The sequence below is a fragment of the Erpetoichthys calabaricus genome, chromosome 6 (genome assembly GCF_900747795.2).
Source record: "Erpetoichthys calabaricus chromosome 6, fErpCal1.3, whole genome shotgun sequence".
Lineage (NCBI taxonomy): Eukaryota > Metazoa > Chordata > Cladistia > Polypteriformes > Polypteridae > Erpetoichthys > Erpetoichthys calabaricus.
This window is the reverse complement of record NC_041399.2, coordinates 187,466,984-187,494,386: the sequence shown is the minus strand read 5'-3', so window position 1 is coordinate 187,494,386 and position 27,403 is coordinate 187,466,984. Positions and strand designations below refer to the sequence as shown.

At 37.9% G+C, this 27,403-nt stretch overlaps 1 protein-coding gene across 1 annotated transcript in view; it reads left to right on the top strand.

Annotated features, from left to right (window-relative positions):
* The window catches only part of pth1r (parathyroid hormone 1 receptor), a 462,399-nt gene that overhangs the window by 416,833 nt on the left and 18,163 nt on the right, over positions 1 to 27,403 (top strand). The window contains exons 9-10 of the mRNA XM_028804180.2: positions 15,895 to 15,961; positions 22,432 to 22,526. Of these exons, the coding sequence (XP_028660013.1) occupies positions 15,895 to 15,961; positions 22,432 to 22,526 (162 nt within the window). The remainder of the gene's footprint in view (positions 1 to 15,894; positions 15,962 to 22,431; positions 22,527 to 27,403) is intronic.

Sequence of the window (27,403 nt, the reverse complement as noted above, 5' to 3'; positions counted from 1 at the left end):
CCACAATTATGCATTACCGTCATTTGTAAAGTGTAGAGGTCAGGACCTTATCTTCAAGTACACATCAAGAATTTCGTCCCTGCAGAGTAACAGTATAAGCATTTTGTAAGGTGTCAACTGGTTTTTCTCGACACTTGAAATACTGTAATACCACCAAATCAAAAATTGTTGCCAAGATGAAGATGAGTTATGTAGTGAGGGGGAATAATCTGTGCTGTCTGAATTTCCCCCTGGGATTAATAAAGTATCTATCTATCTATCTATCTATCTATCTATCTATCTATCTATCTATCTATCTATCTATCTGTCTGATTTTAGGGCAAGTAGCAAAATCCTAACAATGAATCCTAAACGTACAGAAAAACAATGTAATTGGAGTGACTCTAAGGTTCATTCAGTCATGGCATTTGGTATGTGTCACTACAATCAGCATTTTGTAAAGATGTGGGACTTATATTTTAGGCAAAAGTCAAGAAGAAAAGGAAGAAAAATAATACGAAAGTATTAGAAAAAAGTACTGAGTAAAAGTCTTACATTTATTTAGTTGTGCTGGAGATATGGCAGGGTTTGTTTGGGTGTTACTAAAATAATGATGTGTTAGAAGACATGGTTCAGATCTTGTTTTTGGCACATTAGTTATTAGAAACAGATTCACTTTTGCATTATCAGAACCTAAGGAAATACATTGAATTTAATTTCATTCGGATTCATTCAATAAAAGATTTATTTTCATCACGGTTCCAATAACCCTGTTGAAGGCCAGTGTTTAATCCTCTTCATGCAGTGTAATACTTGTTGGGGATTCTTTTTAGTTCACATGATTTTAAACAGTATATATAAAGAGAGTTTCTGCAGCATACAGATAACAATAAAAGCAGTCAAAGTAGCAGATAAATATCAAGTAAATATACACAAGGCATAACATTCAGGTGCATTCATAGACTTTGAAAGCTGGAGCATTTTAAAATGTTCTAGTCACGTCATCAGAGAGTTTGTAACCACAATTTTTGTTTATTACATATTTTGTAACAGTAATTCATATTCAATAGTAGCAGTGATAATAGAATGTGTTATTAGTGTATATATAATGTTTTTAATACCATTTTAAAATTTCTTGCGGCTAAAAGTTGCTTTCACAGATAGCAAATTTCAGCCAGAGTGATAAAAAGATTCATGCACTGTTGTTAATTGTTCTGTTTAAAGAGTCTGTGGCTAATTGTCATGGGAATTTCTTAAACATAAGATCTTTTAAATAAGTACTCGATTGGAAATTGAAAATCTGTGCTGAAGACTCAAGATAAAATTGCCTGCTGCATCTGAACATGATAGATAGCAGATCATTTTGGTATTTACCAATAGTCATTATTATCTTTAGATTATACAGCCATGTGATTGTTTTTATTGCAGTCGAAATACACGTACACGTTTATTCATTGTAGCATAAAGTGTCACTGAGCAAATTTTTTTTTTATAAATTTCCACATAAGTTGATTTTATTTTTTACTTTACTGAACATGAACATCATTTCATTTGACCACTTCAGTTTCAAAGAGCAGAAAAAAAGTGCACTGCTGTGAGTGAAGTTCACACAAGACACCTCACAGGTACAGAAGCCCGACTATTAGCATAACACGAGTCCTGCCCCTAGTTTTATTTTGCCTAAAATGTACCTTTTGTTTTTAAATCATTATTTCTTATATTTTTATGTCATTTCTGTTAGGTTTGTTTGTTATTTTGTATTGTTGTACTGGATCATTAAAATGTTCTACTATTCTTTGTGTTTTGTGGGTGGAACCCCAGGAGGCAGGACCACCATGGCATCACTGCTGCTTAGTCCTCCCTTTGCCTTTGTAGTAAAGGTCTCAGCAGTGGTTCATTGAGTTTGTGGAGTTTATTAGGGTTAGGATTAGGATAGGGGATAATACCATTACTGCTAGGGCATTGGCACTCTGTTCTCCTATTTAATAATTTAAGTCATCCAAGTTTTGATTAATTATCTGGGAAAACCAAATTTAATTAAATTAAAACCCCTTAAAAAATTAAAAATAAACCCAGAATAAATTAATTAGTAAAAAATAAAAACAGAGAAAAAAATGTTTTAAAAGGAAAACAGTCAACCTCTCTTTCATTTAATTCAGGGGTGGGCAAAGTCATTCCTGGAGTGCCGCAGTGGCTGCAGGTTTTTGTTCCAACCCAGTTGCTTAATTAGAAGCCCTTATTGCTCAAGTGACACTTCTGCTTCACTTTAGTTGTCTCGCTCGTTAAGATTTTGAGCCCTTATTGCTTATTTTAGTCTTAAACAGCTGAATTCTCGGTTTTCAATGGCTCCTTATTGGCAATAACATGCAGATGACAAAAGAAATCAGTATTTCTCCATTTAGATTGTTACCATTTACACCCGTGTATATTTATTGTGCACTATTTAGTTTAATTAAATACTTGGAAGGAAAGTGAAGAGAAAAAAGTGAAAGATTGTGTACTATTCATCCATTTTAGACTTCAAATCATTTGGGTGATATGCTTAGAAAGGAAAAAAAATCTAGGATATGAGAATGGCCTGACATAGCTGAGTTATAGCACAAACAAGCCATGAAATTAAATTAATGGGAAGGACTGTTTTCTAATTAAGCAACTGGGCTGGGGCAAAAACCTGCAGCCACTGCGGCCCTCCAGGACTGACTTTGCCCACCCCGATTTAATTCATCTGGATGATATGTTTCCAATGCTGTTATCCAATCATTCTCTTTTTTTATATGTGATGTTTTTGACCAATTCGTATTTTGCTCTAATCTGAACATAACTGGTTGTTGGGTTTGATCAGGGAAATGTTGATAGAGGAATGTCTGCATGGTTTGATTTTCAATGAAACATAAATGTTGTACAAATTTAGCTTTTAATGAATTTTTAGTTTCACCTATGTAAATTTTCCCACAGTTTTTACACTGAATTGCATATATACAGTTGTTTGAATTTATTTGAAAGGTTTTGAAATACAGTATAGGAATTTCCATTCTGGCAGTTTTAATTTGTATTATTTTTTTGTTAAGTAAGGGAATAACCCAAGCCATTCTATTAGTTTTTTTCTTGATGGTGCATGGTGACTGTATTTTGTGCTAATTCTGAAAATGTAAAAACTATGGGAAGTTTATTTTGTTGTGTTATGTTAAGTGAATTGACTAGAGAAATTAACCCAGGTGAGTTTTGTAAATTGTCATCCCCCGTCTGTTCCCCCATGGATCTCTCCCCAGCTATTAATTTGTCCCATCCCCCCCTCCCCTCCCCATTTATAACTAAATTCTATACCCATCCCAATTCCCCACCCAAACCCCTGTTCCAATTTGAAATTTAAAGTAAAAATTAATCCAGTCATGTATTGCCAAAATGTATTAATTTTTATTTGTGGAAAAATTAAATTACAGTGCAAACCATAATTCCCCCAGTCCAGGAAACCCTCTAACCCATCAAACCAATATGAGTCCTACTTAATATTGGGTAAACTGGAAGGATAATCCTGAACATTAAATCTATCGGAATATTGTTTACATTTAGAATCAATTAATAATGGCTAATCATAATTAAATTTAATAATAATAATAATAATTCATTACATTTATATAGCGCTTTTTAGGGGATAAATTAAAGATTACGGCACAAATTATGATTAGGCAAACCAGGAGGGGAATTTTTAAGATTAGAGGTGGGGAAATTGATTAACATTAGGGGTAGGGTTAAGATTAGGCAAAAATAAAAGAGAATTGTTAAGGTTAGGGCTGGTGAGGGGCAAATCATCACTCAAAATTAAACTAATCTTAGGGTTAGGGTTAGGATTAGGTTGAAACAAAAGAGAACCATTAATATTAGGGGTGGGGAGGAGCAGATCATTTTTAGAAAATTGATCTACATCAGGGATAGGGTTAAGATTAGGCAAAAAAATGGAAAAATTGTTAAGGTTGGGGGTGGGAAGGGGTTGTTCATCTTTCGAAAATTGCTTAACATTAGGGATAGGGTTAAGATTAGGCAAAAAATTAGAAAAATTGTTAAAGTTAGGGGTGGGGAGGGGTTGTTCATCTTTAGGATGGCAGTCAGGTAGATAAAAGGGGTCCATCTCAAATTTAGAACTAGGGGTTTATTGAAAATCAGTAAATTCTTGTTGACAATTACATTTTGGGAAAGTCAGATTACAACATTGACAATCCTGATCTATATGAGAATTTGAATGAAATTGAAAAGGGTCAAATTTATATTCCTTATAATTTTGACTGAGCAAAATACCATTATTTTATACTTTAATAACATCTCACCAATCACTGTACCTGGAAGGCTATGGACGTCTGAAAAGACAGGCTCGGCTGGTGGTGGCCAGCACAGTACTATTTATACCAGTGATAAGTGAATTCTTTCTCTTTACATACAATAGCAAGCATGGGGAGAAAATAGTGAAGAGAATTTGGTTTTAGATTGTGATGTACTATGTATTCAGCCTGCATTCATTCTGTCTGGAACATACTGTAACTTTACACTACATCAGAATCATGGCATTGGAGAGAACAGACCCCTGGGAATGCTTGTATTTTGCAGAGTTTCCGTTGTGCATTTTGGGCATAGCGTTATTTATTTCTGTTTCTTAGCTGATATTTGAGTTGCTCCATAATGTGCTTGTGATTGCTCTTATTGTGATTAGCACTGTGTGAAATAAAGGCTGATTGATGTATTTAAAGGCTGAATGTTTTTATTTAAGATGACTTTTGAACCTTTTGAACATCATATAATTTTAATGGACTCACACTGAGACAATCTGCATTTGTTTCTTTTTGAGTAATGGTAGTACCGTACTGTTTTTGGATTTCGTATATGGCAGGGATTTTTATTTACTGTATTTTATCACACTCGCAGTCCTCTGTGTTTAAATCTTACCTCTTTCTTCTTCTTGTTTGGCTTTGGTAGCCTGCCTGTGCATCTAGTGAATTCAGACTTGCAACTAAATTGCTCTCTAGATAATGTAGTTGGCTCACTTCAGACTTCCAGTTGCTGCAAAGATATTTTTCACTGTAATTAGATTTTTGGACTAACCTTTAAAGCTTGCATTTCATCTTATTGGAAAGTATTCTTAAGGTAGTCACTTTAGTAGATGTTTTATAAAATACGTTCTGTAAGAGTAAATATGTCTGAATAATACTTTGCAAAAACTCAAGCATTCCTTTCACTAACCTTTGCCTTTCTTCATTATTGATAAGCAGAATTACATCATTTAATATAGACTTAAAGAAATCATGTATTGCACTATGTTCAAAGCTTTCATCCATTCTCAGATCTGTTCATCACAGGGCATCCTCTTGCACTGAATTTCCAATTAGCATGGCATGAATGTCTTTGACATGTAAGGAGAAAAACAAAGTGACCGTACAAGGGCACACAAAGAACATGAAAGCTTCTCAAAGATGAGTGACCTGGGTGGGAATCGAACCCATGACCTTGGAGAAGTGACTCAGTTATGCTAGCCTCTTATGGTTGCCTCCATGTTGCCACATAATCTAAGTTGGTCTATGATTTGTTTTGACATCAAAATAACTCTTACTTCCCTCTCTCAATGCAGCTCAGTTTTTCAAATAGTTTAAATATGTAGGAAGGCAAAATGTGAGTAAACTGCTAATAAAATGTCATACCAAATGAATTCTTAAAGTAAACAGCTTTCACTGTTGTGACCTTTTAAAGACATCATGTTAATTGAAAAAGCCTAGCAAGTGGCATGAAGACAATGAACCAACAGATAACTAGCCGGACCAGGCTGACCAATTCATTAGTCTTCGTTGTTCATCGTGCCCATTCTCCTTTGATTCTTGGTTAATCTTATTGTCAAGCAGCAACATATAATTTAAAGTTAAAGATAATTCCGCTCCAGGACTTCTTCACCTCATTGTTAGTTTTCTATAGTCCACCTATAGCACGGTCCATTCACCAGTGCAGCACATTTGGTATTATAGATTTTTTTTTCTTTTCTTTTACATTTACAGTGAAGTTACCCCTGGGAAGATGCATTTGTAAGAAATTAAATTCCCTGTTTTCTGCTAACAGGTTTTATTTTTCAACATCTGTACACAGGCGATGGCTTTAGTCCACAAAATAAATTGATTTTATGTTATACTCAGCAATCAAAAAGATCAGAACCAGGAAAAGCATCAGTGTAAGACATATTAAGAAATTCATTGAATATTCATATTGTGTTCAGTTATAAATGAAGTACATGACAGAGACACAGACGAGATAAGGTTATCAAGTATTATAAATTATGTTAAACAAACGAAATTCATACTTAGAAAGCAGTGCCAGAGTGATATGGTCTTCAGCAAGGGTTTGAATGTTGAACGCGTGAGAGCTTAATGGATAGACAGCTCTTTACCTAAACAACAAACAAATGAATAAATAACTATGGCCTTTACCCTTAACATAAAGTTGCTAAAGGTCACTTATATCTGTTTGGGGAAATATATTTCTGCTTTAGAAACGGGGTTTGTCGATATTGTGTTATTCCAAAGAATAGGTGCAATGACATATCTTATATATAAACGTCTACACGTGGAAGTGTGTGTGTCTGTCCGGCCTTGAAGCGAGAGGTGGAGTCGGGGTAACGGCTCCACCGCTGAGGAAACAGAAACTCGCTTAGCCACTAATAACGCAAGCGATGCGAGCACGTCAGCAAAACGAAACCTACAAGAAAGACAAAGTCGTTTAGCCGCTAACATCGGCAAAACAGTATCCCTTTTACTTTTCCTCCCGCCGCTAATACACAAGTGATGTGAGTACGTTGGAAAAACAAATCTTCCTAGGAGAGAGATACCCAGAGTGGATCCTTTCCAATTAGCTGACATCGCTACATTTCAGTTTTTTTTTCCTGACAATTTCTATAGCTTCTAGGGCCGCTGCCTTTTTACAGCACGGCTTACACAGCTAGTAGTATATAAAAATAAATAAATCAATCCAACTTTATGTTGTATATTGCCTTTCACAGAGCACATCACAATCCACTTAAAAGTGAAACGAGGATAAATCTAATTAACATGATAAAATATTGTACATGATCATTCCCAGTATGATAAAATGAGTCCAAACATGGGATTACCATGGAAGTATAAGCTGACATTTCAGACAGAAGAATAAAAATCACTAAAGAATGTACAAGTGCAAGTAGTAATAAATTTGCAGAAAAACATAAAAATGGGTAAGTAAGGATTTTAATTTAGGAAAAGCTTTGTGAAAAAGGGCAAAATGCTAAATGAGGATTTGTAAAGAGATGCATGGCAAGTCTTTGGAAAACTGAGAAGTCCTAAGTCAAGTGCTCTCAGGTGTCTGGCAGGTACCGTAGGTGAGAGGCAGCCAAAATAATGACAGCTGGCATGGCATTATGCCCCTTTCTCCCCTAAGGCTGTTAGCATTAGAACTCAGTTTTGTTCCTTATTTGATTTGACCATCTCTCCAGAACACCAGAAGCCTGAAAGAACAGTCGAATGCCCCCTCAGGGCAGCAGGATCCTTAGGATGAATTATTAAACACTCTGAATCAAAGAAAACACAAAACCAGAAAGACACCTAAAATGACTAAGAGGAACTGACATACAGTATCTGTCAGTTTACAGTGACTGGCAAGTCTGCTTAAAGACAAAAATGGAAGCAGCCATTTAAATCTGATTTGTAAGAGGCTAAGTTTGGATATCTATATCTATATATTCAACATCTGTCTGTCGGTCTGTATGTCTGTCCGCTGTTCATGAGAGAACTACTTAACGGATTTAGATTGGGTCTTTTTCTCTAATTTGCTTGAACATTCCAGTTGATTTTGAGACTTCTTTCTTCACGCTAAGCATCATGGTTTGCTAGTGGTACCGATTTATTTGCGCAAATCAGAGAGAGAGGCTGCGGGCCAAGGGGAGGTGGGGGGTGGGGCCAGGCCTCCTTTCGAGTCGGTCTACCTCGCGCCACATGTTGGAGCGTACCTTGTCTGCTCTTAGCTAACGATACCTATTTGTTCAACAGACATTATCATCTAGAGATTGTTAAGGAGTAATGTTTGACATTTTTGAGAAAGAGAGAGATCGATCAGAGCTACGTGTGTTTTAGAGGGTAGCTGCTGATTGCCAGAGATATCACTGCCACGTGCTTTTCTCCCCACACTCTCCTGTCAGAGCTGAACATGATCAGATACAGTACCAACATTTGACATTGGAGTGTACTTATCTTCCGCATGGACAGAATTACATTTTTTTTTTCTTGAATTTTAAAGTTTGTCCTGTTTCACTATTACGTGGGTGAAGCCGCAGGGGACAACTAGTAGTGAATAAAGATGAAGTGGTAACTTAAGAGAAGTACAGAAGATGTACTGCACAGAAGCAGCACAAATAAGGATACTATAAGAAAAGAACATGTACAAAATGATCTCATGTCATAAAGTAGCACAAGCATAGATATACTGTAGTTACAGTGCATCCAGAAAGTATTCACAGCGCATCACTTTTTCCACATTTTGTTATGTTACAGCCTTATTCCAAAATGGATTAAATTAATTTTTTTCCTCAGAAATCTGCACACAACACCCCATAATGACAATGTGAAAAAAGTTTACTTGAGATTTTTGCAAATTTATTAAAAAAATAAAAAAAAACTGAGAAATCCCATGTCCATAAGTATTCACAGCCTTTGCTCAATACTTTGTCGATGCACCTTTGGCAGCAATTACAGCCTCAAGTCTTTTTGAATATGATGCCACAAGCTTGGCACACCTATCCTTGGCCAGTTTCGCCCCCTCCTTTTTGCCAGCACCTCTCAAGCTCCATCAGGTTGGATGGGAAGCATCAGTGCACAGCCATTTTAAGATCTCTCCAGAGATGTTCAATCAGATTCAAGTCTGGGCTCTGGCTGGGCCACTCAAGGACATTCACAGAGTTGTCCTGAAGCCACTCCTTTGATATCTTGGCTGTGTGCTTAGGGTCGTTGTCCTGCTGAAAGATGAACCGTCGCCCCAGTCTGAGGTCAAGAGCGCTCTGGAGCAGGTTTTCATCCAGGATGTCTCTGTACATTGTTGCAGTCATCTTTCCCTTTATCCTGACTAGTCTCCCATTTCCTGCCGCTGAAAAACATCCCCACAGCATGATGCTGCCACCACCCTGCTTCACTGTAGGGATGGTGCCAGGTTTCTACCAAACGTGACATCTGGCATTCACACCAAAGAGTTCAATCTTTGTCTCATCAGACCAGAGATTTTCTTTCTCATGGTCTGAGAGTCCTTCAGGTTCTTTTGGCAAACTCCAGGCGGGCTGCCATGTGCCTTTTACTAAGGAGTGGCTTCCGTCTGGCCACTCTACCATACAGGCCTGATTGGTGGATTGCTGCAGAGATGGTTGTCCTTCTGGAAGGCTCTCCTCTCTCCACAGAGGACCTCTGGAGCTCTGACAGAGTGACCATCGGGTTCTTGGTCACTTCCCTAACTAAGGCCCTTCTCCCCCGATCGCTCAGTTTAGATGGCCGGCCAGCTCTAGGAAGAGTCCTGGTGGTTTCGAACTACTTCCACTTATGGATGATGGAGGCCACTGTGCTCACTGGGACCTTCAAAGCAGCAGAAATTTTTCTGTAACCTTCCCCAGATTTGTGCCTCGAGACAATCCTGTCTCAGAGGTCTACAGACAATTCCTTTGACTTCATGCTTGGTTTGTGCTCTGACATGAACTGTCAACTGTGGGACCTTATATAGACAGGTGTGTGCCTTTCCAAATCATGTCCAGTCAACTGAATTTACCACAGGTGGACTCCAATTAAGCTGCAGAAACATCTCAAGGATGATCAGGGGAAACAGGATGCACCTGAGCTCAATTTTGAGCTTCACGGCAAAGGCTGTGAATACTTATGTACATGTGCTTCCTCAATTTTTTTATTTTTAATAAATTTGCAAAAACCTCAAGTAAACTTTTTTCACGTTGTCATTATGGGGTGTTGTGTGTAGAATTCTGAGGAAAAAACATAAGAAAATGTGGAAAATGTGATGCGCTGTGAATACTTTCCGGATGCACTGTATATGTATATATATATATATATATATATATATATATATATATATATATATATAGTGTAGCAAGATTCATATGAAGATCCAGAATAGTGGAACCAGTGCCTGTCTCAGTGTGAACCCCGAGATACAGTAGACCCAAAGAGCATTTGAGATTGTAAGAGGCATTAGCCTTCTGGTGTTTGATGAGCATTTTCTGTTAACTTGTATATTATGGTGTCAATATCCACTGCTCAAAAAATTAAGGGAAAAACTTATTTTTATTCCACCAGACATCAAATTCAATCCCAGACATAATTGAAGCATGATCTTTGTTCTAAAAATGTTCATACAAAATAGTTTTTAATATCGCCTTAATCAGCATGATATAAATTCTGTATAAATAAGTTTTACCAGTATCTCCTATATATAAAAGACCACACTGTTTACACTGGATACCATAAATCCAGTTTGAGGTATCTAGTTGAAAATTCTGATCAATTGGTAATTCTATTTTAAACATCCATCCATCCATCCATTTTCCAACCTGCTATATCCTAACTGCAGGGTCACAGGGGTCTGCTGGAACCAATCCCAGCCAACACAGGGCGCAAGGCAGGAACCAACCCCGGGCAGGGCACCAACTCACCCACACCAAGCACAATTCAGAATTGTCAATCCACCTAACCTGCATGTCTTTGGACTGTGGGAGGAAACTCACATGGACACGGGGAGAACATGCAAACTCCACACAGGGAGGACCCGGGAAGCAAACCTGGATCTCCTTACTACGAGGCAGCAGAGCTACCACTGCGCCACCGTGCCGCCTATTTTAAGCACTTTATTCCTAATCATTTTTTATGTGCAAAAAGAATTTGCCATGCTGTTTTATTCTTTTTTAATGATTTTGAAATGCACTTTGCATGGACTAATACATCCGTAAAGTTTTTGTTCGGCTTATATGTCACCACTGGACAAAAATGTTTTAGTTTGATTAAGTTTAAAATCAATATAAATAATTCTAAACATCTGAAAATGTGCACACAACCTGAATTTTATTCTGTACTTATTAGATATACCAAAAACCAATGATGAGTTTGCATAATCTGTACAAAGGGGAAATGGTCTGTCCTCTTGATCACCCTGTCCTATAATTCTATAACTATTCAATTGTACCTTCCATTAAAGTTTAAATTCCCATTTTTCATTCGGATTAAGATTAGGGTTAGGTGTGGTCAGTCCATCCCCTACAAAATGATTAAGCTTAGGCTCTAATAGCTTACTAACATTAAGATAAGGGTTTGGTCTGGGCACTACATCCCCTACAAAGTTATTAATTTAGGCTCTGACATACAGGAAGGCAGTGTTTTTAGTTATGTTTGCTCCATGTCAGAGGTTTGACTATTGAATTTAGAATTTGTGAAAAATAGTTTTCACAAAGGTGAAAACATACCATGAGTGTAAATGATAAATACATCATAATTCCATTTTCAAAGAAATAGACTGTAAATAAAATGATCTGCTATGGAGTGACTTCAATTTGTGTTATATAGTAAGTTAATGAAACAGCTTGCTATATGTTATATTAACTTATGTTTAGTACATTTTTTTGGATGTTGTAAATTTTTTCACACTTGATTTGTGGAAGTTTGGAGAATTCATATGTACTTTCAATTTCAGTATATGATTGTTTAAACTTTATTATTTTAGTGTATCATATTTTCAAAATCATGTGACGCCATTTTGTTTTTTAATGTTGGTTGTTAAGACATGACTCACCGTTGCTACAGGGTGCATGCCTTGTATTGCATCATCAGCACAACGATATTATAAGCCATCACCACCCATTGTTCCTTGTTCAAATATGTAGATACTCTCTAAATACAAAAAATAAAAGAAACACTTTTGTATTTGATTTTGATTGTTTTCCCAGTGTAATTTTCAGCATCAACTTTCAGATCTTACCTAGGCATAGCTGTATATTTAATTGTCTTTTTGTCTGGTCCACTCTTTCCAACTACTCATTCTCACTTTGCTGAAAGATTATTTGTTATAAAAGATTTGTTAATGTTATTGTTAAATATGTAAAATCAAATATTGCTTGTAAAAAATAGTGTCATGTTTTTATCTGTTTCTTTCTTTCCCAAATTGTGTTGTCATGATATACATGGAAATTGTTTAATTTATTTATTTTTCATTTGAAAATCAAACATGATGATGATCTTCTTCTGCCATTTTAGATTCTGGTTGCCATGATGTATATGTTGGTATTCAACATGGCCATACATGCATGTGACGTGATGGCAGATACCTCATTTAAGACTTAACCCCACATTCTAAACTTTAGTTATAAAAAGGTTAAGGCTTTTGCAAAAGAAATTTACTTTAATCGATCAGTTAATTGCAGTTCAGCCTCTGGATTGAATCCTCGTCTTTCTAGTTTGTTTTGGGCTTTTTGGTTATGATGCCTTTAATGCTGTCCTGGAGTAACAGCCTTACTTAGGCATTGACTTGTTTATTTAATACCTTTTAAAGAACCTGAGCTAATGACATACTATAAAGTTGAGAATTTAATTAATTTAGGAAAGATCTAAACAACGAAGATACAAGTGATTATTTTTAGTTTTTAATATGGCATTTTGTGCATTTAGTATTCGGACAAAAATATTGTTAGGCTGTTGGAGTTCATCTTGGAAAAATATGCCAAAATATGCACACAATAGAAATTAAGTGACACCAGGTCACCTAGGAGCATAACTGGGAGCTATAAACCACAAACATAAAGAGAACATGGAAAGTCCAATGAAAAGGCCTGTCATGTAGAATGTGAATGGAAAATTACTGTAACTGCTTTGAAGATGACATATCAACTGCTGTTGTACATTACTCTGCCCAAAATCATTACAGTATTATATTCTAACATTTCTTCTACGCTCTACACTTTGTTCTTTTATTAGTGCATTTGTAATCACCCTTTAAATGATTAAATGACACTAAACAGTACAAATGCATTTGCATAAAATGATCAAATTTGCAGAAATGACTAAATGTCATTGAGGACTAAGTATAATCTAAGCCAGTGGTATGCATGCATATAGTAAATTTGTACAATAACACTAAGAATCACAATTCGGAATTATTCTCTTTAATTTGAATCATGTGAGAGATTCTGTTGGATTTGCTGACAGTGCCGTGGGCAAAGTGAGATAAGGATTTATAAATTAGCACAGAAGAGAGTATGTGTGTGTGAAAAGAGTCTTGTCCCCGCAGTGCTGAATTGGATTTAGCAGGCTTGAGAATGATATGGCGTGCTTCCAAAAACAGTAGAATGGAAAAATAATAAACACTAGGGGCTGGAGTGCAAACCCTGAAAAATGACAATATCTATGGTGACACCTAGATCTTGCCAGCTTACACTAAGTGAGTAAATTATTAAAAACGCCTGTGCACCCGCTTATCCATACATCCAATCATGTGATAGCAGCTCAATGTATAAAATCATGCAAATACAAGTCAGGAGCTTCATTTAATGTTCACATTCAACACCAGAATGGAAAGAAAATGTCATCCCAGTGATATCAACTGTGACATGGTTGTTGGTGCCAGATGAACTGGTTTAAGTATTTCTATAAAAGATTATCTCCTGGGATTTTCACACAGAACATTCAGAGTAAACTCTAGAGACTGGTGCTAAAAAAAAAAACCACCCAGTGTGGATGAAAGAGGTCAGAGGAGAATGGGCAGACTGGTTCAGGTTGACAGAAAGATTACAGTAACTCGGATAAGCACTCTGTACAACTGTGGTGAACAGAAAGGTATCTTAGAATTTACAACACATTGAACCTTGAGGTAGATGAATTACGACAGCAGAAGACAACCTTGGATTCTGCTTCTATCAGCCAAGAATAGAAAGCTGAGGCTGCAGTGGGCACAGACTCACCAAAACTGGTCAGCTGAATACTGGAAAAATAGAGCCTGGTGTGATAAATCTGGATATCTGCTGAGGCACCCACATTGTAGGGTAAGAATTGGTGACTGTGGTATGAAACAATGCACCCAAACTGCCTTACGTGAACAGTCCTGGTTGGTGGTGGTGGTGGTGTATAGGTGTGGGAAATATCTTCTTGGCACACTTTGGGCCTGTTAATAACAATCAGTCATTATTTGAATGCCAAGGACTATGTGAGTATTGTTGCTGACCATATGCATCCGCTCATGGCCACAGTCTTCGAATGGCTACTTCCAGTATGATAATACACCATGATGTCACAAAGCAAAAGTCATCTCAGGCTGGTTTCATGAGCATCACAGTGAGTTCAGTGTTCCTCAGTTGTCTTACAAGTCACCGGATCAGAATCCAATAAAACACCTTTGGGATGTGGTAGAGTGGGAGATTTGCAGCAAGAATGTGCAGTTGATAAATTGTGTAATGCAATCATGTCAACATTGAACAGAATCTCGAAGTAATGCTTCCATGTCATGAAGAATTGAGGCAGTTTTGAGAGTGAATGGAGGCCCAACCCAGTATGATGATGAGAGACAATGCTGGCTAGAGACCACCAAAAATCAAAAATTATGATGACCCGACCATTTTTATAGTAAGCTACAGCCAGATCTCTGCATTTAATATTGGGAAAGAAAGCTGTCACTAATTTCAGTAATTCATTTTTGTATTTCTGTGAATCTTCTGTTGTTAACCTTCTGTTAATTGAAAACACGTTGAAGTAAATGGTTTTATTTGCCAGTTTAAACTACAGTGGAGTGGTTTATTGTATTGAGTGTACTATAGGGTAACATTCAACGAACGTTGCTTTTATAGAATGTACAGTCACAAAATGTAGCTGACTGAAATACTAAGTTACTAGGGAATCCATTCCCGGGCTCCCGGATTCCCGGACATTTTTCATTCCCACATTCCCGGGAATGAAACTGCTGTAATTCCCGGGAAAACGGGAACGGCCAAGCTTGCATATATAGCGTGTAAAAGTGTAAAAATCGATCAAGAAGTAACAGAGTTATAGTTGAAAATAATTAAGGTAGAAATTAAGGTAAAAATAATGCAGCTTGCACTTCATCAGACAACAGCTTTGAACAGCAACTTGAAATGGCAATGCGTCAGTCTGTTGCATCACAGAATGATGACAAGGAACTGGATGCATCAGTAAAAGCTGAAATGGCGGTGTTTCAGCGCAAAGGCAAGCGTGGCCGTTGTTTAGAACTAGTGTATCAGTATCTGATGATTGTGCCGCCTACTTCAGGGGAGGCAGAGTGTGCTTTCTCAGCGGCTGGCGTACTTCTGCATGAAGGTACGCTCTCGCATGGACGACCGCACGCTGGACACGTTAATAATAATAATAATTTATAACATTGATATAGCGCTTTTCTCAGTACTCAAGCGCTATCCACACAGGGCGGAACTGGGAAGCGAACCCACAATCTTCCAAAGCAGCAGCACTATCACTGCGCCACCTGTGAGGACGTTGTGCTCTCCATGCTCTTATTACCGCAACTAAAGATACATGTACTTCTATGACAGCATGAACTGCTTGTAGATAAGGTTAGTCTTTTATTTGTGTCAATATATTGCAATAGTTTTATTAAAAATAAGTGTCGGTTGTTCTAAAAGCATTTATATGTGAGATGCCCGGGATTCCCGGGAATGAAATGCGGGATTCCAGAATTCCCGGGAATGGATAAACCCGTCCGGGATGGATTCCCTATAAGTTACCCATTTTATTTATTACCCTCTGTGCCTTTCTATAAGATTGGGAAGCTTTAACAATTACAGTATATTCATTACTAATTTTGTTTTTTTTTCCTTTATAATTGATTATGTAATAGTAAGTCAGTGTTTTGTCTCTACAGGTGCTGGGACCTCAGTGCTGGCAACCTTAAGTGGATCTTCCAGGTCCCAATTTTGGCAGCCATTGTGGTATGTAAAAAACAGATTTCATTTTGAGAGTCTGTCAGTTGTCCTCTGATATGGCTGTGGTGTTGTATGTGCCACAATATTGAATGAAAAAATAACTGATGAGGGATGTGCTTAATAAGGCAGCACAAAGGTATTAGGAGAAATGTTGCTTATTTTCAGTGTGATCAACCTTAAAATGTATTCTACATTTTAAAAGCATAGCTGGCTACACCATTTCGTTGTTTCGTAGTATTTATATTAGTAGTAGCAGTCGTACTGTAGTATTGTCATGTGTACAGAGAGCACAGCTAAGTTCTAACATACAGATCTGACTAACATGCAACATGACATTACTCTCAAGTTCCCTGATGATCAAGAATGTATTAAAATACATAACTTTGTTTTATTTAACAGAAAACACGAATTAGCTTATCTGTTGCACCTTTTGTTTTGAAATGAGGACCAATCATATGCCATATTTCCATAAACCAGGTCACTATTCATTTTTCCTCCAAGCATTTTTCCATGCCAAAAAATAAATTATTAGTAAAGGATTCACAGCGCTAGATACTGAAAGGTGTAACATTAGCAAATTAACGTAAGGGACGGTGGGAAGAAGCAAATTTCCTGACAGAAAGCCCGGAAAAATGGGTTCCAGAAGCAAAAGGGTCTTCTCAGTTCCCTAATATTTATTCCTCACATCTCAGCTCAGACCTCTGTTTTATTTCAGTGAACAAATAACATTGTTTCTTTTAAACCCCTTCTTTGGACATACTTTCTCAGGTTCTATTACCTTTTATATTCTGTTAAAGTAGTCAGTGTTTCTCCTCAGACACTGCAGGCAGTTGTTCCAGCCAATTTCATTATCAAAGGTTAACTCAGGTCTTTGACTTACTTTTCATTTAAATGAATTATTTTCCTTAATTTTCATTGTATGAATATAGAAGGTGACATATAATTTTCTTTTAGAAGAGTGGATTCTTCAGATTCAGGATATGCCCTGTGACCCTGAATGGTATGAATCAGGTTTGAAAATGGATGGAGTGTGAATGAATGGGCCCAGAAGAATGAATGGTTGAATTAACATATTGTTAGAGATTTTAGTTCATAAGAATCTACTTTCTGGTTTTTTTTCTTCATTTTAGTGTACCTTTTTTAAGAGTTTCTTAATTTGAGTTTAAAGCAAATGATTATGTTATTTCTTTGTCTTACACAGGGTCACAAAGAGTTATAGTTGGTAATGGCACCATTAGGTCAAAAGGGGTAATGAGTCTTTGATTTGATGTCTCTCCATTACAGGACTGGCTTAAGCGCACAATCACAATCCCACAAACCAGGCCACTTTACAGTCAACAGCTAACATAAAAGAAGCGGAACACATCATTCCATCATGTCATATCTTTCAAAGTAATAGTTTTTGAAAGTGGTACAGATGGGTCATAAAATTCTATGTTCATTTCAAAATATTGAAAATTTGACCAAATTAGAAACTTTGCTAAAAACATCTACCCAATTTTCTTCACCTCCTACTTATTTCTATTCATGAAGAGATATTAATCAGTCTTGAAGACTCAGACAGCATTTATATAATATATAAAACCATTTTAAAGTCCCTTCCTTTTAAAGATCCCAGAGTACAGTGGGATCTCTTACTCAAAATTTCAGAAAAGGAGTGGAAGGCAGCCATGCACAGAATTCACTTGAGCTCCATATGTGCAAAGCATTCAATTATTCAACTTAAAACTTTTATTGAGCACATCTGTCTCAAACTCTGTTTGGCACCATAAATAAAATGGGACAGGAACTTCCGCCTGCTGCTAAAGTCATTTTAGTACGCAAGCAATTTGCCACACTAGTGTTTAGATCTGAGAGTGCCATGCTGAAGGTGTATGCGCCCAAAAAGAAGAAGCCTTTGATTTCGAATTTGATTTTGAAGGGGTGTAAGCAGACACACAAATGCTGGTGAATCAGGTCTGCATGGTACCTTGTTGTCACTTGAATTTTTGTTATTCAGTTTCATTCTTGAATAAAAACACACTTGTTTCACTATACCTTCACAAACATGTTTATTTTATATTCAAGTAAACACTTGAATGAGATCGAATCTGTATCTGCCTCTCTCGCGCATGCACACACACATTCATACATGAAAACATCACTATTCGAAAACGATATGCCATTTGAACATGACTTGTTATTTGAACGTTTTTTTTTTTACTTTTGTTATATTCTTGAATAAAAGTGCACGTTTCATTTAATACTTAGACTAAAGTCTTCACACATTATACACATCATGTCATTATTAGTATAACATGGAAAAAGTCTCTGCTTTAGGTATGTGTTCAGCATTTCTTGCCACGCATTTATTTCCTTTCATCCTACACTTACCCAGATCTTTGTAGACAAGTAAAACACATTAAATGTATGTATTCCAAATAACGATATACTGTATTATTTACCCTATACACCTCCAGGCACCTCACATGCAGATAAGGAGCCTTGGCTTGAGCTGGGAGAGCTTTTTACCCACAAGCTGAGCTCCGTCAAGGAGGGGGATGGGACAGCAGGCTGCTTGCTGCTTGTGCTGATCGACACATTTACAAAACAAAGACGTTGATTGAGAGGTGCAAAGGGATTTAAGATGGGCCGGGATTACGAGTTTTTTTCATAGACTTCAGGGATTCTAGTGTTAAGTAAAGATCATCACAAACAACCTCTCGCCATCACATACATTTTGTAACAGATTGTATTTGAATATCATACAATGAGAGATGTATAAAAAATGCTTAGAAGATTAAAAACATCACTTTCCTTCTTTCAGAAGCTTACATGTAAAAACTGAGCAGTCAAACAATAACTGTGTTAGTAGTATTTTCTAATATAAAAATACATTAGCAAATAAAGACATAAATGCTGTGCACATGCTCTTCAGCAAGATGAATGGTAGCATCTGCCTCAAATACAGTCTGGTCCAAAAAAAGGACAAGGGGATTGTTTTGACTGGCAGAAAGGTTCAATACATTTGACAAGAAGAGTCAGAGGTTAAAAAATTATTCACATTTTAAAAATTTACACGATTTCTCGGAGCTGGCCATTCTAAACCAAGAAACTCCCCAGGTGTATCTATCGGTCAAGAGCAAACTAAATATAGTCAAAACAACCAGCTGAAAAGATGTAGTTGATATTTCTGGCACTGCAGGCCATTGTATCGACCACTTCATAATTGGACTGTTATACACATTAAGTTCTTGCCAATGGCATTTAGGATTGTGAATGCTGGGTTTTATAATACTCAGTCCAGGGGGCCAGCAGTGGCACAACATTGTTGTCCAAGCATGATTCTGTTCCAGGAGCTGGTAACCAGCTGTCCTGCATTTGATGAAAGTATGTAAAATTTGAGCATTTGCTTCTTACCATACAAACTCTGTTGATGAAGGCAGTGTGATGATACGGGTTGCTTCCATGATTCCCGATTGCTTCCAGGAGCCTCTTAAACCCTTAACCATCGAAAGTTGTAAAATGAGTTGAAAACACACACAGTCAGCAAGGGGTTGATGCAAAGTGTTCAGTGCTTTTATTAAAAAACAAACAAAAGTGTCCCAAAGTGCAGTGTAAGTTCTTCAAAACTGTCCATAAATAATTAATCCGTAAAATCCAAATGTGTGAAGTGAAGGTAAAATATTATTTAAATATATTTCATAAAAATGAGGTTTAAATCAAGTTCAAACATCCTGTTTTGGTGCTTATTTCTAAAACCGATGTCTCCTCGGCTTACCTTTTACGGATTCCTCACATGAGGAGATGTCCACCAGCAGGCACAGACAGCCTTTAATCCACCTCAGGTCTCTGTTACCAGTTCATCCACAGAGCATTGTGCTGAGCTTTGCTCCTTGCTCCCTGCATGCCGCAGTCTGTCGGGCCACCTGGAGCACTTGGTCACTCCTGCCCCAAAATGTTCAGCAGGAGCAGTCCCTCTGCCTCCTTCTTGAGCATCTGGCCCTGTACTCCTTTCCTGGGACTCACTTCTCTATAAGCCTGCTATGACGGTGCGGGTTGGCTTCTGGCTTCCTCTTCATTTTTGTGATCTTCCTGAACCGAACACTGTCAGTACCATAACTGAGATGAGCATGGCTGATGAGGACAAAACACACATGAAGCAAGGGAATGGTGTAAAAGTGATCAGTGCTTTTATTAAAAACACAAAAACGAGTGTTCAAAAAGTGCATTGCTCATAAAATAGTTCAATAAATAATCCCATTAACAACAAAAGGTGAAGTGGAGGTTAAAATAATCCTAATAAATATTCATTAAAAACGAGGTTAAAGTCAACTGGCAGAAAATTGTCTTTACAATAAAAACCTGGTGCCTTCTTCCTCACTGGTTGTTCTCTTCTTATCCCATATGGGCCTTGCAGCAGAGGAGTCACTCTACTGACATATGTAGCTGACCTTCCATAAGTCCGGGTCTCTCCTGTTCCATGGCTACAGCCTGGCTCCCTCTCCGGACCTAGGTTTGGGACCCCAATAGCCATGGCGCTCCATCTCCTCCCAAGCCTCCTTGACCCCTGCCACCTTCCTGGTCTTCCACGCTGAGTCATTCCTTTTAATGCAGATCGCTCTGCCTTCCCAAGTTGCTCAGCCAGAGCGATCACTCCTTCTGCCCCCTAGGTGTCAGTCTCTCGTGCCGATCAAGGGGCTGTCTTTCTCAGCTGCCTGCCTTCTCTTTCTCAAGCCTGCTTCTTCCACCTCCTGCCTTTTCTTTCTTTCTCCCTTAAACCTCCGTCTTTCTTTTTCTCAATTCATGATTCTCCTCTCTCACACTCGCGCTTCCCTTTTAAAATAGGGATGTGGCACAACTGGGCAATCACCAGCTATCAGCATCAATTAGGGTCGCTGACGATCCTACACCTGTGCACTAAGTGCAGGGCCTTCTGCGCCCACATCATGCCTGGGAACTGCTCTTGCCATGCTACCACACCCCCCCACACTCACACACTAAGACGTGAATGCCTCAATTATTTAATCCCGTTCCTGCCCTTTACTCCTCTGCTTTCCTTTAACCTCCATGTCTTCCTTTTCTTTATTTTTTTGTCTGCCCTCCTGTTTGCCACGCATGCTCCCTATATACTGCCCGAGTGAGTTCAGGTGCTGTCCTCCACCAACTCTGAGGTATGAATGAGGCACCTGACTGACCCGCTCACATTTGCACATGAATGTGCGATCAGCCAAGTACCCCAATCAACCCCAGAGCAGTGCCTACATACACACATCCACACCCGTTCGGAGCCTGCACACACCAGGACCTGGTTATTTATTTAAAAATCATGCATGCCATCGACCTCATACCACAGGCAGTATTTCAAGATGCACATTCGAAGATGCAGATGATTAGCATCAGCACCAGATATAACATCAACCTTCTTCAGCCACCATAAGGATCCCGTACACTGATGTGCAGAAGAAGGCAAAGCCCATAAAAATGGCAATCGAGGCTTTGGCAAAGAAATGGACCAGAACGTACTCTAACAGCAGGAAACACCAAACAAAAAAAATTATGATATTTCAAAGCATTTATAAATAATTCTTATGAACCCAGTTACCAGTTAACCTAAAACTCAAGGCTTTCAGAGATGGGAGGAAACAGGAGTACAAGGAGAAAAGTCCAGTCAGACACTGTGGACAACTCCCATATGCACTAATGCAGGGCAAGTTTAGATTTGTTACTTATCCCCAAAAAATAGAGATCCACTCACACATAGCGGGAGTTTACAAAGCCCATAGTGACTATGAACTGATTGAGAAATTAATCTACTGTAGGTCCGTAGTGTGGTCAGGCAGAAGCTTACCATTGTGCCTCTGTGTTACCTTCTCAGGAAACAAAATGCCAGATTAAATGTGGAGCTCAGTCAAAGGCACGAAATATTGCTTGCTGTTGTCTTAGAACTAAAACCAGCAGTCATGGAGCATACAGGGGTTAATTTGGAGAACCGCTGCTCTTGACGAGTTTGTCCTTGATGATTCATGCCCTTGACCTTGCCTCATACTCAAAGTCAGTATATCCACAACTGTAATAGTGAGCTACATGAGGTAAGAGCAGAAATAACAGCTTGTCACATAACACCCCAGGTGATCAGACATGCTTCTCCTGATATAACACGTACAACAGAGTCCTGGAAAAGCAGAAGTAAATGATTCATGTCCATTTACAGAGTATGCATTCCTTTACATATTTAATTGAACTTACTGTTCATTACAAGAATATTTCTAAAGGTCGGAATTTCAGTCCCATGACTTTGAATTCACATTTTTGAATTTTGAGCCATAGGCCTTGTCTTAAAATGAAATGTAAGTAGTAGGCAGCGTGGTGTGTTTTTTAATTAATAATATGATATTATTATTTTGATCATATCGCTTATGAGAAGATTTGCTGTTCTTTTAACTGTTTTGTTGCAGGTCTACAAACTAAACTATTTGTTTTCTGTCATCTTTTAGGTCAATTTTATACTGTTTATAAATATAATTAGAGTCTTAGCTACAAAATTAAGAGAGACAAATGCAGGAAGATGTGATGCAAGACAGCAATATAGGTATGTGCATAATATTTAATAAACCATAAGAATGTAATGTAGAGTAATTAAGTATTAATATTATTTTACTGTTAATTATTAAACATTATAAATCATTTCTTTGTAATGTGAGAGCTATTACAATGTGCTGACTAAAAGAGAAAAATGAAATGAAAGTCAGAAAAAAAATAATGTATTTTTTCTTAATGGATGGCACACCCAAATATAGCCCCCAAGTCTTTAGATTTGTACTATGAGCATTTTAAAAGTTGCTTTGTTTTTCAATTTGTGGAGCCTGTGAATTCTCTATTTCAAAGTATGCACATAGGTGAGAATTTAATAATAACAGACGTCAGCTTTATGACATTAGGTGATGAACACTTTGGAATTCACAGCTTACCACCTGTAAATAAGGAGAGCAGGAGACTCAGAAAGGTTTGGGGATGGTCAACCCGTATACTGAAAAATGCAGCAAAAAAAAAAAACAACATTTGGTTACAACCGAGTTCAAAACAGAACTGGATACAGATGGAAAAGTAGAGGCATTTACCGTATATACTCGTGTTTAACTTCTCCCACAGATAAGTCAGGGCTTGATTTTACCATATAATTTCACAATACCGTATTTTACAATGTCAGTCGTATAAGTCGAATGTGGAAAACTCCCGCTATTGGTCCAAGAGATTATGATATGCTGACGTCCACCTGAGGGAGTAACCTCTGAGCACACTGCCTTTTTTTTCTATGTATTGTGCCTACGTGACCACACAGTCATACCCGAACTATTCCGAAGCAATGTTTGCACTGTTTTGGGTCTTTTGTATCTCACACCTTCATACACCTTTATTGTAAGAGCATCCCTTATCCATGATGGAGAGTTCGATCAGAAGAAAATATGAAGTTGGTTTTAACCCTTTAACCGCCAACTCCCTAAATATTCCCCAAGCCAGGCGAAATCTGAACAATTTTTGTTTTTTTACTTTTTTACATTTTTTTTACATTTTTTACATTTATTCAAGCAGTATTGACCACTAAATGTTGTGCAAGTTGCCAGTGTATACACGAAATCTATAAATGTAACCTGAATTCTCAGCTAAGCAAAACATCTAAATACCAAACCGTGCCCTTTTCAATGGTAGATACTGTCGAAACTGTAAGCGGCCCTTCCACGACAATAAACTTTCATCAACTGCAACTGACGGTCCTGGCATGTAGGGCAACTGAAATGCTTCAAATAAATGATCAATCAAAGGACGTAGCTTGAACAAGTGGTCGCGGTTTGGATCTTTCTTATCTGGCTCGTTTCTGTTGTCATTCAAATGAAAGAATTTCAGCAGCAAAGAGAATCGGTTACGTGTCATGACAGCTGCAAAAATAGGTGTTGCATACATAGGATCTGTAGACCAGTACATCTCAATATCTGGTTTTCTGATTATTCCCATCAACATCAAAATCCCAATGAATTTTTTCATTTCGTTTTCATCAGTGTCAAACCAAGCACGAACACGGGAATGTGGAGGTAAATTGGGATTTTTCTCAATAAACTGTGCTGCATACAGATTTGTCTGATGAACAAAATGTCTAATCAAATCAGGTGACACAAACAGCTCATAAAACTGCTCAGCAGTGTAATTGTTTACATCAACAATAAAGCCACACGTTCCCTCAAACGAATGCAGAAAAGGTAGTTCACCACGGGCAGCAGCCCAGCTGAGATGCTGGGGATACACCCACTCAGCGCCGTCATCCGATGCGTCTTCATTCACAATATCATGCAGCGCACGTTGCTGCTCATCACTGTCACTAAAATCTTCTTCAGAACTGCTACAATCATGATCAGAACTGTCCAAAATCGCCTGCAAAGCCTCACTTGAAGTCAGTTTACGTTTCGCCATATTCACAGCTGTTACATGCGAATCACGTCACATGACCGGCCAAAACAACCACAGACTTGTCGAAATACAACGTAGTAATAATACCCACGCCAAACCGTCAGTTATACTACTTGCCAGGCATTCATATAACCACAGGCAAATGTGCCGGATAATTCCGGCAGTATGGCGTTAGCATTAAAACAGCGGTGCCGGATATATCCGGCAGAGGGCGGTGAAGGGGTTAAGTTAAAAGTCGTTGAAGTGGCAAAAGAAATTGGTAACTGCACTGCTGCAACAAAATTCGATGTGTCTGAGAAACTGATGTGAGATTGGAGGAGGCAAAAAAAAAAATTAAGGGTCATATTTTTGAACGGGTGTATAAAGTTGGGGTCTGATTTTATGATCGAGTTTTCGGGTTTCAAGACCCGACTTATATGCGAGTATATACGGTATATAGTGGAGACAGGAAAGGGATGGTCCAGGGTGGCCGGAAGTGGAAGAGATATCTTCGGTAGGAGGGTTCTGAAGATGTCATCAGGAAAGGATGGAAGTGATGTCATCAGAGGGAGGGTTGTTGGTGATGTCACTGTATGGATAGGTCTTCTGGTGGTCTGCAGAGGGAAAAAAGGAGTGAGGGTCAGATGACAGTGCCAACCACCTGAATAACATTATTTGAGCCTACCAACCTTCTCCCAAGCACACATGTGTGACACACCACAACACATCAAACTGCCTTAAGTAGTCCACCACTTCAGCATGTGTACAGTATGTGGCCAGGAGATCTTCTTAACAAATACTGCCAAATGTATGACAGGAAGTAAAAAATAAAGCAAGTTTAGAAATAAGTATTTATTCATTTATTTTCTAAAATCTTTAAGTAAAATAAAACGTGTCAGGGAATCAGAGCATGACCCAGGAGTCAACGCTAAAAGGAATGCCATTCTGTCATAAGTCACACTCACAAATACTGTGCAAATTCACACTTTCCATCAACCTAACCCATCCATCTTTGAAATGAGAGAGGAAACCAAAATACCCAAAGAAGTTCTAAGAGAACATAAGGAAATGGTGCAAACTCCATGCAGACAATGGCCAGGCCAGCATGTTAACCCAAAATACTGTGCCAAAATATAACCTTTTAAAACAATTAATTAATTTATTAACAGGAATGGTTTGCTTTATTGCTTATCCTGATGTCAACTGGCCATAGCTTAGGCTATGTCCACACTACCTCACTTTCATTTACAAATGGCATTTTTGAACAAAAACTAACACCATCCATACTAGCATTTTCGTATTAGTTAGAAAAGTATCAGCAGAAAAAAAAATCCATGAAGGGATGGTGATGTCACCAGCCATGGGGTTTATTGCAAAACTGTAGAAACCAGTAAATTATTTGCCTTTTATTTATGCCAGGGGTGGCAAACTCTAGTCCTGGAGTGCTGCAGTGGCTGCAGGTTTTCATTCTAACCATCTTCTTCGTTAGTTTTTGCGATAATTAACTTATTTTGCCTTAATTTTAATTAACTTTATTCAAGCCCTTTAGTTGTTTCTTTTTCTTTAATTAGCTGCCAAACAATAATGAGACACAAAACAAGCCACCACATGACCAGCTCACCTGTGCCCATTACATAATATCTGAAAATAAAGAAAGGTGAAGGTCTCAGTAAGGTTGATCTCTCAGGTCCCCAAAACATTTTGACAATGTTCTTAGAAAAAAACATAAAATCAACAGTTATGGAAATAATAATAATAATTCATTACATTTATATAGCGCTGTCTGCTGTAGCAGAATGAGAGCAGCAACAAGCCATAGAATTAAATAATGAGTTTAATTAACAGCAAGAATTGGCTTCTCATTAAGAAACTGGTTGGAGTGAAATTAGTTGGAGATTGAAGCCCTAGTTTAGCTGGTCAACTGTTGACTTGTTTCACATTTGATTTCTGTTTGGCTGTCATTTAATGAAAAAATAATTAATTCAGAGCACTGAATCCTTAAAAACAGGGCTATTTAAATGAAGGGAAAAAGAAGTTAATTAGCAGTGAAAACTGGTCACTGATTAGGAAAAGGGTTAGAATGAAAACCTGCAGCAACTGAGGCCCTCCAGGACTGGAGTTTGCCACCCCTGATTTATGCAATCATTACAGCTGTACCAAACACAATTTAGATGCATACAGACAAGCAACACAATAAGCATCATGGAAAGCAATTCCTTTGTGTCCACAGATTTGAAATATGGTTTTCTTCCATAAAGGGTGACCAATCAGGGAACAAGACATTGTGATAAGCAGGATCCAATCAGAGAAGGGCCAGGGAATAAGCACAAACCAATCAGAGTGTGATTAGAATCAACATTTTCAAACCTCTGCATTTCAAAACATCCACACTGCGTAGGTGAGCCGGTGTTTTCAGTTTTCAGAAGTATATGGCTTTAGGGAGCTTTTTGAAAAATATCCATTTTTCAGTGGTTAAAAACATCAGGATAGTGAGGACGAAAGGCAAAGATATCTGCATTAAAAAAAAAACAGCAAAGTTTACTTTATACTGTCGTGATTTATTTAATTTGATCAAATTGATAAGTGATTTGTTTGTCTGTGTGTTTTAGAGTTTGTGTAAGCTTTAGAAATGTATTGTTGATGCGATTTACTCTACTTGTAAATTTGTGCAAGCATTCGGAGCCTTAACTCAATTAATATACAAAAAACAAATTGAATGGAATTGTATGGGTGATATTAAAGTGTGCTTGGAATGTACAGTAAGAGCTCATAGACTTGAAAACTGACACAATATGAATTAAGAATGGCAAAACAGTATAATTGGGTGGCACGGTGGCACAGTGGGTAGCGCTGCTGCCTCGCAGTTAGGAGACCCGGGTTCGCTTCCCAGGTCCTCCCTGCATGGAGTTTGCATGTGCTCCCCGTGTCTGCGTGGGTTTCCTCCGGGTACTCCGGTTTCCTGCCACAGTCCAAAGACATGCAGGTAGGTGCATTGGCGATTCTACATTGTGCTTGATGTGTGTGTGT